The sequence below is a fragment of the Mytilus edulis genome, chromosome 11 (assembly GCF_963676685.1).
Source record: "Mytilus edulis chromosome 11, xbMytEdul2.2, whole genome shotgun sequence".
NCBI classification, from domain to species: Eukaryota; Metazoa; Mollusca; class Bivalvia; order Mytilida; family Mytilidae; genus Mytilus; species Mytilus edulis.
In genome coordinates this window covers 46152631-46167289 of record NC_092354.1, presented here as the reverse complement: position 1 = coordinate 46167289, position 14659 = coordinate 46152631, and the positions used below count along the sequence as shown (strand labels likewise).

At 41.7% G+C, this 14659-nt stretch overlaps 1 protein-coding gene across 1 annotated transcript; it reads right to left on the bottom strand.

Moving 5' to 3' along the window:
* Positions 1-507: 507 nt before the first annotated feature.
* Positions 508-1482, bottom strand: LOC139494316 (putative deoxyribonuclease TATDN2). Its single transcript, XM_071282483.1, has one exon. The coding sequence runs from the start codon at positions 1480-1482 to the stop codon at positions 508-510; it is 975 nt and encodes a 324-aa protein (XP_071138584.1).
* Positions 1483-14659: the final 13177 nt, after the last annotated feature.

Genomic DNA, 14659 nt, shown 5'->3' with positions numbered 1-14659 from the left:
TAGGTTACGACTGCCGGCAGATCCGAAACGAGGCTCTCTCGTCTTCCGGATCTGCCTCCCCATCAGTGGAGCACCACCAATGACCCTGAGGTACTACACTCCCCCCAACTTTATACAAAAGGAGTAACCCCCGGGTAAAAACAAAAGATCATGCTAGGAGAATATCAGTAGGGGATATACTAAAAACAGGATCAGAAACACAGTAGACCCGCCCCCACCCATGCCCTATGGAGACTGAACTACAGTTGGCCACCCCCATTCCCCTCACCCTCGGGATCCCCATGACACACACCCCAGGATTACGCATATATACATCATTCCCTTTTGGCCAACGGGCCCTCAAATTCATTACTAAGAGCCAACTGGCTATAACTATGATTAATTTAGGATCCAACGGGCTGTAAATTCATTTGCTGGAAGCCAACTGGCTATAACTATTTTATCAAACAATTGTAACTGGCCAACGGGCCTTTCTGTTGCTATTTACATGTATTGGGAGTTGCCCACCTACGGGTTAACTCCGTACAGACGGCTACCATTGAGGTGGGCCACCCGTACAATTTCCCTCGGTGAGGCTGCCCTCACTGTCCCCGCCACCTTTGCCACCTCATAAAGGTAATGAGGGTGGCCATGCCGTGCATTCGGTGGGGGGAAGTAAGGGGCATCACTCTCCAAGAGAATCCTGTATGGGGGCACCGACCTCAAGGCCTCCTTCTGCTCAGAGTTAAAGGACCTGACACCCATCCCAAACCCGAAGTAAGCATTGCGGTATGAGTCCTGCCACTCCCGCACCTGAGCAATCCCCCCCTGGAAACAGTGGAGATGAATCAGCTGTAATGGATTAACTGCCACGCTCTTCAGGACCTCTAAGACCTCGCGATGGGCTCGGGCGTGAACCCTATCCAGTCTGCCACCCCGAATGTGCAGGACCACAGGCTGGTCAAAACGGCAGGACTGGAGTGCCCATCGCAAGGTCGATATCTGACGGGCGTGTAGTTTTTCCTCCACAGCGAAATCCACTCCCACCTCTCCAAGGGCGGACACACTCGGGTGAGACACCAGTTGGTGGAACCGGTGCTGAGTGGCGTCCTCAAACTGCCCAGCACTCTTTGGGTGGATTCCCACTGCTCCAACCCACCCTGGCTCCAGCCTCAAAGGCACACTGGGCCAAGTCTTTGGGTCACAGAAAACTGCAACCCCTCCAGCCAGCTTGACTGGATCCACAGGGACAGGGTCCAACCGCACCCTTAGGAAATCACCCAGAGATGTCCGAGAAGGCAGCCCCATCTTGGTCAGGGACCTATCCAGATGCATATGGCTGTCAAACGCCTCCGGAAGATCCCTGCACAATTGGGACTCCACTCCCCTACTCCCTGAGGGATTCCCCGGGTGCTTTGATCCCTGTGCCCCCGCAGATGAGGATGAGCCTCGTGACCCTAGACTCGGAAGTGACCTGCTGGGACCAGGACGTGGGAGAGACATGAGGGAGGGTACAGGCCGGGTGGGGAGGGACATGAGGGAGGGAATGAACCTGGGAGAGGGCCCCGTGGAACTGAACGCCCCAACCTGCCCCATGGGCCTGGGAGTCCCCTGTGTGCAAACCGGAGCCCCAGCCTGTTAAAAACTCCTGCCTTGGCTGGTGGACTCCCCTACTCACTAGAGGAGCTCGCCTGGGACGGCTCACTGGAGCTGAGGTTAACCTTCCCCAGAAAGGCCTGACGCTGATGTCCCTGTAGGAGAGCCATCAACTCCACCTGCGCCCTCCAATGCATGAGGACTGCAGGTGAGTTGATTGGCGACAGCGTGAAGGTTCGCGGAACCTCCCACCGCGCCAATTGGCACACTGCTGCCATGGCTCCCCACTCAGCGGTCAAGTCCTCTGGAGTCAGCCCCACAGTCTCCAGTTGGCTTATCACCCAATGGATGGGGTCCCCAACAGCAGCCCCCCTCCCCCCAGGGCCCTGAAGAGTGTGCTCAGCGATGTGAGGCGCACCCGGGCTAACCCTGGGTCGGAGACTACCAGGTCACGGAACACCTCGGCCACGTGCTCCGCGAGAATGTGCCCTTCCAGGCCTGGTCCCCGGGCTTCACAGCCAGACACTGGACAAGACAGTCCAGTACCAACTGCTTCACCCTGAACTCCATAGTGAGGTGTTGCCACCTCACCGGAAGCTGGGGAACCAGACTGGCCCCGACACACCTCCTGACCCTGAGCCATCCCCTGAGGTGAGGTTGTCAGGAGAGGTGAGGTTGCTGCCGTGGCCTTCTTCTTGGCAGCTCTACTCTTCTTGTTGGTCCTGGACTTCCTCTTCTTCTTGGTCTTCTTCACCTCCCCCTTCCCCTCAACCCCTTCAGACCCCCCTTCGGACCCCCCACATACCTCTAAGGCAGCCCCTGGGCTCCCCTGGACCTCAGGGTCCAGCTGTCTCAGCTCCTCCTCCGACACACAAACCACCAGTTCCTCCGTCACCTCTGTGACGGAGGACTGCACTGGAGAAGGTGGCTGGCTTCCATCCCCTGGCTTGTCCATACTGTCCTGGTTATTATTCATCTGAAATAGATTTACCTTAGAGTGCAGGGAGATCCTGGACACGTGCACCCCTGTGGAGACCGAACATCCAGGACACTGATAGGCGTCCATTCTGTCCGCCTCCCCAGGAGTGATGTCCACGCATCGTCCATGGAACCATTCCCTGCACTCGTCACATCTAATCATGAGACCCCCATCATCTGGTCCCCTGCATGAGCAATAAATGTTTTTACCCCTTTTTCCCTTGGGTTCCAACTCCTCTATTTCCTTCCAATTTCTACTTAAAACTTGGGCTTGTAGTTTTTTACACCAATTTGGGACCTCCCTATCTTTACACAACTTAATCCGGTCATGATGGGCCACCACCATTGTTGTTTTCATTTTGACCCTGTAAAGATATGGAGTGAGACTTTCCACCACCACCCCGGGGCCCTTCCAGGATGGTGTCAGTTTCCGACATTTTCCCTTGATGGTGGCCGTGACCAATTGATACACTAGATCCCCCACCTTAAACCTTTTGACTACCACCTTGAGATCGTAATCCCTTTTGAGGCGTTCTTGTGCCGTTTTTAGATTGGCCTTGGCCAGCTCGTGTGCCCCTTGGATGGCCTCCTCTAAGTCTGAAACATATTTTTCTCTATCCTGAATTTCCTCCCCCTGTGGCCCCCTGAACATCAACTCAGCAGGCTGATTGACTTCTCTGCCCAACATGAGATGATTAGGAGTAAACCAGGTGCTTTTACTGACTGGAGCACGGAACGCACCAGCTAATTGCGGAAGGAATAGATCCCAGGACTTTTGATTTTTTCCCACAAAGCACCGCACTGAAGCCATCAGCGTTCGATTGCAACGCTCTACTTGACCATTGAAGGAGGGGCGGTATGGGGTGGTTCTACTTTTGTGTATTTGAAGCAGGTCACACATGGCTTTAAACAGATGGGATTCAAAGTTCCTCCTCTGATCAGTGAATACCTGAAAGGGACTCCAGAAACGGGAGAAGAACTCATTCACTGCTGTACGGGCTGTTAGTTCTGCGCCCTGGGCGGGGAGAGGGACACATTCCACCCATTTGGTAAACTGATCGATCATCATGAGGATATGTTCATTTCCTCGTTCTGTTTTTGGGAGGGGCCCCACAAAATCTAGATGAACCCTTTCCATTGGCGCCCCGGCGTGATGTTTTACCATAGGGTGACGGTTTGGGCGAGTAGCCTTTTGTTTTGGCTACACAAAGCACAACTTGCTACATACTGTTCAATCTCTTTCTTCATCCCTCTCCAATAATACCTTGGCTTGATCCTTTGGTAGGTTCGGTCCCCCCCTTGGTGGCCCGCTGCAGGAATATCGTGACACAACTCCATGAGTTCCTTCCTTGATACTTGGGGAATGACCACCCTGACTGCCTCTCCTTTCACCCCCTTCTTGTACAGTATATTATCCCCACTAAGGACAAATAATTCCCGATTTAACCAGTAGTACTTGGGGGCGGGACCGCTAAGGAAGATTTCCTCCTCAGAGGGTTCCCCTTTTGTTTTCCTCCATTGAACCACCCATTTTAAGTCTGGGTCCTTACTTTGGTTTTCTTTTAACTCTTCCTGACTGTATCCCAAGTTAATCCCTAGGTCCCCTCCTACTTCCTGCACCCAGATGTCACCCTCCCCCTCTGACCATATGGCTAATTCGTCCCCCCTCTTTGACACAGACACCCGGGATATTTGCACCACTGGTTCTCGTGTGTCTTTGGGTTGTGCACTACCATAGGGTCTCTTTGCCAAGGGTATGGTATCATCAACATTTTCTGTGAACTGTCCCCAATTTTGTTGAGCTCGGGCACAGTAGGTACATCCCCCACAGGGCAAATTTGCTAGAACCTTGTCTACTTGAAACTCGGGACAAGGTCCATATTGAGGCAATCGAGACAAAGCGTCTGCATTAGGATGTTTAGCCCCTGGCCGGTGTTTGATTTCCATATCAAACTGACTGATTTCTTCCAGCCACCGGGCTAATTGTCCCTGGGGTTCCTTGAAATTCGTTAACCAAGTGAGGCTACTATCATTTGTTCGAACCGTAAACCTCCGCCCAAGCAAGTAATGTCTGAATAGCCTGGTGAACCTGACAATGGCTAACAGCTCCTTTCGGGTCGTACAATATTTCTGCTGTTCTGGGGTTAGGGTAAAGCTAGCATAGGACGTGGCCCGTTCCTGTCCCCCCTGGACCTGCAATAATTCTGCCCAATAGCCTTGTCGGAAGCATCCGTGTCTAAGATAAAAGGATCAATGGCATTGGGTAATGACAGAACAGGGGCTGACACCATGGCTTCCCTGAGTCTATCGAAAGACTGTTGTTGCTCGTTTCCCCAGAAATAGGGGCGTTTTCCGGTTAAGGCTTGAAGGGGTAAGGCTATATTAGTATAGTCTTTTATAAAGGCCCTGTGATAGTTTGCGAATCCCAAAAACCGTTCAACTTCCTTTGAGTTCCGGGGTTTTGGCCAGTTTTTTACATCTTTTACATATCCCGGCCCAATTTCCATCCCTTCGGGACCTACCACCCTCCCTAAAAATTCTACCTTTTTCCTAAATAAATCGCACTTCCTGGGTTTTAGTTTGAGCCCGTACGTCCTAAACCTTTCAAATACCACCCTCAGGTTTGCCAAGTGGTCCCCAAAATCCCTTCCCAAGACTACAAATGTAATATGTCATCCAAAAAAGCCAACACTACCCGCCATGTTAACCCCCGGAGTACAAGGCTTATGACCCGGGCGTATGTGGCTGTGGCATTGCATAGCCCGAAAGGCATGCGTGCAAACTCAAACAGCCCATATTTGGTGATAAAAGCCGTTTTTGGCCGGTCCTCCTCTTTTACTTTGACTCGCCAATACGCCGAATTGGCATCCAACTTGGAGTACCACACATTTCCTGCTAGGGTGTCTAGGCACTTTTCTACTAAGGGGAGTGCAAAGATTTGGCGGGAACCGGCCCAATTGACCCTCCTATAGTCCACGCACCACCTAACGCTACCATCCCTTTTCCGTATGAGGACTGGGGCAGAAGCCCACTCCGATACGGATGGCTGAATTACCCCAGATTGTAACATTTTTTCCAAATGAGCCTCCTCTTCTTGGGCAAAACCTAAGGGTGTGCGCCGCATTCGCTGTTTAATGGGGGTGATTCCCGGTGTCAATGCCATGTTCCAAGGTCGTTTGGCCAACTTACCCACCAAGTCCTCATAAGACAAGTCATGCCTTCTTTCCACGAGCAAGGCATAAAACTCACTGGGTTTCCCATCAAGGGACCAGCACAATTGATCCTTGCACTCCCCTGAAGACCACCCACTGACCTGGCATAATCGGGAAAATTTGGCATAGAAAGCCTGCCAATTAGTTTTCCCATCATACTTTAAGCTCTTTTGTAGGATTGGAGGTCTAACCCCCATAGACCCCCTCTGTCTTTGGCTATCTGACCCTCCCATGTTCCCCTGGTGGTCATATGCATCCCGACGAGAGCTTCTATGGTCCCCATATCCCTGTCTCGGTTCCCCTGACCCGGTGGGGTACCCCAGGCTGCTGGCGTGCCTGGATGCTGGAGCCTCACTCTCCACAGGGGCATCTCTAAGCCTTGGGCCCTCATTATCAGTATACCAGTATCCCCGGCATTGTTATATCGAGATCTAGGTGTTTCCCCTTCATACCTGTAATCTTTTGTAACCCCAGAAGCCATCATAGGCCTGTCCCATTGGTCCTGGTGGGTCCCCATGTCTTCCCTGAACCCACGGTTAAGTTCCCCACCATCTTGAAAATTGAGATGCTGGGATGGAGATGTGGGCCACGCCTCCCTGGCTCTGGGTGCCTCTACTGATTGACTGGGATACTCATTTGCATTTTGGCCCCTACCCCTTGCCTGTATGAGGCTATCAATCCGCTGCACCTTTTCTTGATGCCCCATCTCCTCTTTGCAAAATTTATTAGATCCCCTGTTGGGTGGCAAAGAGGTACTGAAATCTATAGATTCTAGAGCTGCTTCCGTTATCCTCATATAAGGTACCTCCCGTAGGTCCTCCAACTCTAGAATCCCCTTCTCCTCCCTCAATTCCCAGATTTTAGCTGCAATCTTAGACCCCACCCCTGGAATTGATAACAACTCCTCAAAAGTGGCAGAGTTTATGTGGACTCTAGCCATGGTCACCCTTGAAACACAATTAATAAACAATTTAGGATTAAATTAGGGCTTAGGCAAGGGTATCTACTGAAAAGGGGTGTTTATACTATCAAACTGTTTTGTATGGTTTTACAACAACAAACTTTTTAACTGGGGATCAAGCTTATAAGTTGACCCCAGAGGTATATATGTAAAGGGCAAGTGTATGTGTGTGGGTTGTTTAAATTGACACTTACAATTTCTTCTTTCTGTTTACAACTGGAAGATTTGCAAATTATGGTTGCAAATGGAAGTTGAGCTGCGTAGGTCAATTGAGTGCAATACGCGGCGGAACTGGATTGGGGTTTACAAAATTCCCTACAAGGGTTTTACAGAACGAGTAAGGGGTTCACACTTGTTCCTACAAGGGCTCCGCAAACGGCCAAGTATGAAAAACTCCCTCAAAAATAACAAACGGTGACTTAAACTTAGCCACACAAGGTTCCCTTCCCGGTGCTTTAACTTTTCCCTCCCAATAAAACTAACCTAGCAAAGCTATGGTTAGCGAAAACTGAAAATAGGTGACCTGTCAGGGATCCCTAAAAACAAAATGGAGGTGCTGTTTTTGGCCCCTTGAAATTTGTAATTTCGATGTAAAATTCGACTCCCCGAGTGAATTTGTTCGAAAACGACTGCTCGCAGCGCCAATGTAAGTTTCTCTAAACTTACCGTGGTTACTTGCAAGTAAAACACTAAGTATCTCTCTTGTTTGGAATCGGCTAGATCAGCGTGCTGTAAGTACTTCTGGCTCTAGGTTACGACTGCCGGCAGATCCGAAACGAGGCTCTCTCGTCTTCCGGATCTGCCTCTCCATCAGTGGAGCACCACCAATGACCCTGAGGTACTACATATCCTTGAATTCAAAGCTGATATGCATTACTATTTAATTCAAAAGTGACACCACAAGGCTGTGCATATTTTCAACATTTATATGCCCATGATTTGTTTGAGTTTAAACTTTTACTGAAATTCTGTACTACTCCTCCCTTCTCTTTGTCCCTACTTCAGAATTTAATTTTCACTGCAACAGTATGTTTTATACTGGTAGCATTCCCAAGTTAAGTATCTATGAGATGAATCATAGAGATCATATTTGGAAACCAGTACGTAAATAGTTATCAAAAGTACCAGGATTATAATTTGATACGCCAGACGCGCGTTTAGTCTACATAAGACTCATCAGTGACGCTCAGATCAAAATAGTTAAAAAGCCAAATAAATACAAAGTTGAAGAGCAATGAGGATCAAAAATTCCTAAAAGTTCTGCCAAATATGGCTAAGGTAATCTACTCCTGGGGTAAACAAAACGAAAAATCCCTATCAATAATATATATCTCCCAAAAAGAGGCATGATTAGGAAAACATCTGTTTTACAATGTGCAACCTCTGAGGATGGTTGTCCAGATCATATATTCTACAATATTGCCGTGTATATGTCAACATTTATAAGTATTTTAGACTGGCGATGCTGTTACATTATAACTTCATTCTTCTATTCACTTTTGTCCATTTCCAAATTTCTCTAATTTTCATAGATTTGACCTTAATGATGACAAGGATCACTAAACTCCTGAAGTGCATAATTCTATGAATAAACGAATTTTAACCAAACATTGCATGCATGAATTCTAATTTCTACTGTAACTATATTTTTGTTTATATATTCAAACATGTGTAGGTATTTAATTCAATGATTGGTCGAGTCAAACTTGTCCTATTTACTTTGATACTACTGCATCAGATGAATCAAAGTGTTAACAATATAGATAATCAAGGTGCAAAATTACATTACAGGGGGATAACTCTGTTAAAACCCGCAGAACGTTTCCATTAAGTTCTATTCTTAAGGAAATTTAAGCTTCTCAATGATCAAAATTATCGTTTCTGAAGCTGCTTTCTATCCATTTTTTCCGATAAAGTGTAAGGTTCAAGTATTTGAAAATAATATATATTTGTACAAAGGACAATGTAAATATTTTGTTTATTTCTTATTTTTTTTTAAATTATACGCGACAAATTGATTGGATTCAAGGTGTTTGGTACCACATTATTTGATTACTTTCTTGGTAAAACGCAAAATTCATGGCACTACACCTTTGAGAGTATCATTCTGCTATATGACCAGTAAGCACTGCAAAATTCGTGTCATTAAATGTGTAATATAACATAACAATATGACGTGTGCCACATATGGATTTGCATCCTTTTCCAAAATATGGCAGAATTCAAAATGCAATTCAGTGATAAATAATGTTAAAATAAAATAAAAATCTAATTTTATAATAATTATCATATCAAATCTTTACGAGACAAATTCGAAATGTAATGACAGAAGAACCGTCTGTTTGTAGGTATCAATGTTTAAAAAGATAGCATATCGTAGGGATACCAAAATAAGCGATATGATTGCACCAGCAAGACTATAGTTGTATTGCGTGACAAAAAAAAGAGGCGGCATATAGTACGAAGAGAATCAAAACAAATACGTCAAAAAGAATCACCCTTCTTTTTGCAATTGTTGATAATAATTCAAAACAGCAACATGAAAGTATAAAAAACAAATAACGGTTTACTAAACACTCCATATAAAATAGAAGATGTGGTTTGATTGCCAATGACATGAATGAGACAACTCTCCACAAGGGACCAAGTGACACAGACATTAACAGCTGAGGGTCACCGTACGGCCTTCAACAACAACGCACAGCGCATATCACTTTTATAAAAGGGCCCAAAATCACAAATGAAAACTAACGGCCTGATAAATGTACAAAACAATGAACGAAAAAAAAATTCAACACAGCAACAAACGACAACCACTGAAATACAGGCTCCTGACAGGCACATACATACAGAATATGTAAGCGAATTCCAAACCCTCTCTCCTATCATGGGACAGTGGCGTAACAGTACAACATAAGAACGGACTTTAAAATCAGTTGAAAAAGGCTTACAAAGGATACAATTAGAAATACATATAACAAAAACACGGGGACGTGACCGGATAGTTGTTCATACCAACAACAAAAAGGATGTGCACCTTTTAAATAAACAGGGTTGATCTAAGGTGATCAAGAAGAGTTACTTTCCGATTTAATGATTACAATTGCTAAAAATTAGAAAATATTTTACAGTAATTATCATATTAGATTATTATAAATCATAAGTATATAAAATCTTTCTAAGCACTTCATACACAACTACAGATTGACATAAAAAATTAGAAAAGAAAACAAGGGTGATTCAATGTGATACTACTATTACTATTTTGAAACCGTCACCCCTGTAAAATTTGAAAAGAGGTCAGCAATTTACAGTATATCATCTCTGACAAAACTGTTCCAACTTATTATTGATGGCACTCATAGTCAATTGCGTGATATAAGTAAATGTAAAATGCAACCTCAAATGTATATGCAATATTCTATATTTCAATTTTAGTGAGATTTTGTTAAGTGATGATAATGAGGTACACATATTTTTTATATAGGTAAGACCGTTGGTTTTCCCGTTTGAATGGTTTTACACTGGTAATTTTGGGCCCTTTATACCTTGTTGTTCAGTGTGAGCCAAGGCTCCGTGTTGAAGGCCGTACCTTGAATTATAATGGTTTACTTTTATAAATTGCTATTTGGATGGAGATTGGTCTCATTGACACTCCTACCACATCTTCCTATATGTATAGTTTATTTGGTGAGAGAATATTATCGTAAAAGCAGAAAATTAAATTTTAAAAGCATGCTATTTTGTTCAATTGAACACCAAACTCATTATATTCAATCCGGGTCTTACTAAACGTTGCAAGGTGTATGCATTAAACAGATAAAGCACACAACACACACAACACACGAAACAACGAGTTTGCACTTCAATGTAAACACAATTGAAAAGACATGGAGATCTTTTTTTCTTCGCGTTTAAACTTTTTTTCCTGCACGCCATTGTTGATCATTTGAATATGACTACAAGGTCAGAGCAGTCAATAACAGGTTTTTAATAATTATGTTGTAGTTAGTAAAATATTGATTTTGATTCAAATGTGAAATCACATGAATTTAATTCAATCATTTTAATACTTTTATAAATTGAGACAGTAAAACTGGACTTCATTTCAAATGCCTTTGTAAGAATCGAACAATAATAATATAGTAATATGCATTTTGTCTGAAAATATTTTTTTTTAATAACGTACTATGACAAACGATCAATGTTTTTTTTTTTATCAAAGTATGTTATGCCGTGAATAAGGTTTTTTTTTCAATATCGGATTTAAAAAAAAAAATATACTTATAAATCAACAAAGATAAAGTTTTTATTTTTAAGTGACTGAATTCGTTAATTCTACTATCATTGATAAGGTAAATGTGATATCTCTTTAATACAAATGATAACAAAAATCATGGTAAAAAAGATAACGAAAAAATATATTTATCAATCTAATTATAAGTAAAGTAACTTAATTTTCGTTAACCTCACATAGAACATTAGAATGCTATACATACATGTGCTGGTGATTTATTGTTGTTGTACCAACTACCTTAAAGGCTGTCTAGGTAAGACACTATCAGCCATCTAAGTATTTCTTTTGATATTCTAACATGCTTAAAACTTTTGAAAACAAAGCATTAAAGATACCCGACGGACAGTCTAACTAATAAGTCGAAAATAAAATGACAACGCTATGGCAAAAAAGGGAAACTGGACAAAAGAAAAAACTGTTCAAACGTAAAACATAGAACACCACAATTGAGCAATACAAACCCCAACCCATATTCCTTATTACCACGTGAATTTTGAGGAGACATACGCAAAATAACTCATTATGAAAAAAAAATTCTGGAACACAAAATGATGTTGAGACTGTGAGTTTCAAATTTCATCTATGTCTTTTTTCACATAGTTTTCAGGGCGGGGGGGGGATAGAAAGAAGCTTCGATTTCAACACTTCATAGAAAGCTAAAAAATTGAAAAACAGGAAAGTGTCCCTGAGGTAAACATTTAAATGCACAAAAAATTGACCAGAAAGCAATCGAAATACTAGTTCTTGTTTGATAAATATGGATGTATACAAACGACTCAGTGAACATTTAAATTATTCAAATCAACCAGGATTGTTCAAAATGTTGCAATGTGTTAGCGTACAAAAATACAACACAACACACGAAGCAACTAATTCGCGCATCAACGTAATTAAAGATGAATAGACAAGAACATTTGTTGTTTTTCATCGCGTTCCAACTTGTTTTGATGCTACGTCATTGTCAATCCTTTGAACACGATTACGAGGTCAGAGCAGTTACTAATCAATTACATTAAACGGAGAAATCACAATATGTCAATGCAACCAATTTAAAATTTTATAAAAAGAAAACAGTAAAACTAGAATACTTTTTAGATGCCTTTTTAAAATTCTTACAATAAAAACAATAGTTTTATAGATACAGTTACCTTCATATTTCATCTTTTTCAAGCTACTTTATTATTTAGACAAACTATCAATTATTTCTTACCACAAAAGATATGGCGTTTCTTTTTTTTATATCGGATTTCCAAAAAAATTAAATATTTCTTACATATCAAACAAGATTTGGTATTATTTTTTAAGAGACTAAATTTGTTAAGTCTGCTATCATCGATAAGGTAAATGTGATATTTCTTCAATACATATATATATATATAAAAAAAAAACTGGAATTCATGGTTCAAAAGAAAAAGGACAAAACATATTTAAAAAATTACAAGGTCATACAGTTATGTCGAAAACAAATTACAAGTAATGTAACTTAATTTTCGTTAACCTCACATAGAACATTAGAATGGTGTACATATATGTGCTGGTGATATGTTGTTGTTGTACCAACTATCATAAAGGCGTTTTAGGTAAGACACTATCAGTCATATAAGTATCTTATTATTCTTTTGATATTATAACTACTACAAACTTTTACAAACAAAGCAGTTAAAGATACTTGACGGACATTCTTACTAATAAGTCGAAAATAAAATGACAACATTATGGCAAAAAAGGGAACTAGACAAAAGGACAAAAACTGCACAAAAAACAAACCATAGAACACTACAATTGAGTAACACAGACCCTAATGCATATTCATTAATACCACGTGAAGTTTGAGGAGACATTCACAAAATAACTCAATATGAAATTATTCTTTTCCAGAACAAACGAGTTCACCTTCGATGTTGACAGTGGTAGTTTTAAATGTCATCTATGTATTTTCAACTTTCAAGGGTTTTTTTCTGGCGTTGTGTAGACAGAAGCTCCGATTGTAATAATACATAGTAAACTCAGAACTAAAACCACGAAGCACCCCTGACGTAGACATTTGAAAACACAAAAAAACAATCTTTTTTTAAACGTGTCATCAGATGAAAGACATAATCTTTCATTCAATTTAATTTACCTCTCGAGCTGGCATGTCAGTTAGGAGATATATATAACTGTATCGTATTTTAAGCTCCGACGGCATCAATTGGGGATTTGATGGTCGCAAATTAAGTTTATTGGCGACTCGTTAGCGGAGACAGTAAACGGGTATTTGCGACCATCAAATCCCCAATTGATGCCATCGGAGCTTAAAATACAATACAGTTATCTCCATTCTAATGAAACTGACAGAAAACAACGTTAAAACATGTATTTAAAATCTGTCATATGCCGTCTGCGCTTGCGCGTACGTCCCATAGCATCAATTGTCAATTGATGCCATGTAAATAAGTGACGTTATCCAATCAAAATGAACGTTACAAACGTTGTTGCATAAGAATAATTGTTTGTAGTACTTTGTTAGTTTTGTGTATACTGGTCATCAGATGGAAGACATAATCTTTCATTCAATTTAATTGACGTCTGGAGCTGGCATGTCAGTAATTGTTTGTAGTTCTTTGTTAATTTTACTGCATATTGGTCAGTTTGCTAAGTTTCTTCTGTTGTGAGAGGGTTAGCGCTATAAAACCAGGTTAAATCCACCATTTTCTACATTTGAAAATCCCTGTTCCATGTCAGGAATATGACAGTTCTGGTATATTCGTTTTTGATGTGTTTTGTTATTTGATTTTGCCATGTGATTATGGAATTTCCGTATTGATTTTCTTCTAAGTTCAGTATTTTTGTGATTTTACTTTTTTCTGTTACCTATGCCCAAAGGGTGAGTGGGGAATATAAAAGTGGTCACGATTGCTCTTCCTACGACCGGTAGTAGAACCCTCGCCAAAGTAGGGCGTACGTTTGGCTGTACAAGATGTATTAAGTTCGAGCCCCGTCTGGTCAGAATGGTGACGTTAAATACTATATCTCGTATAGAAAGTGTACAACGCTATTTATACGTTGAGAACCATTGTTTTTTTCTTTCTTAATTGTGGTTCATTCTTGTGTTTTGGAGTTCCATATTCGATGAAATAGTAAACAGATTAGTCAAGCTGAAGCTGCCATTTTGGTTAGGGATTTTTTCGCTGTGTTTAAACCCATTGGTAGCCTTGGGCTACGTTCTGTCTTTTGGTCGGTTTGTTTACTCTTTTACGTGATCCCCACTTTGCATTGCATGTAACATGTATTTTTGTGTTATATGATTTTGCCATCCTTATGATGTGCAACACTTGACTTATTAAAAACGACACATTTCCTAGTAAACTATATATTTAGTATTGATAAACCTTCTTTTTTATTTAAGTTACGGGTCAATGTATCACAGAAACAAATTTGCCGATCGATTGATAATGATTTAATTATCTAAAATGTTATCATGGTTATTGAAGCTTTCAATTTGTATCTGTAGATTCATAGTTAAACCCCAGATTGCAACACATTTTCAATTGACGTGTAAAATTTTACATTTTTCGATTAACAATATAAATCCATGTTATTTTAGGTGATCGTATAAATGAAGTATACATTGAAACGTTTTTAAATGATACAATA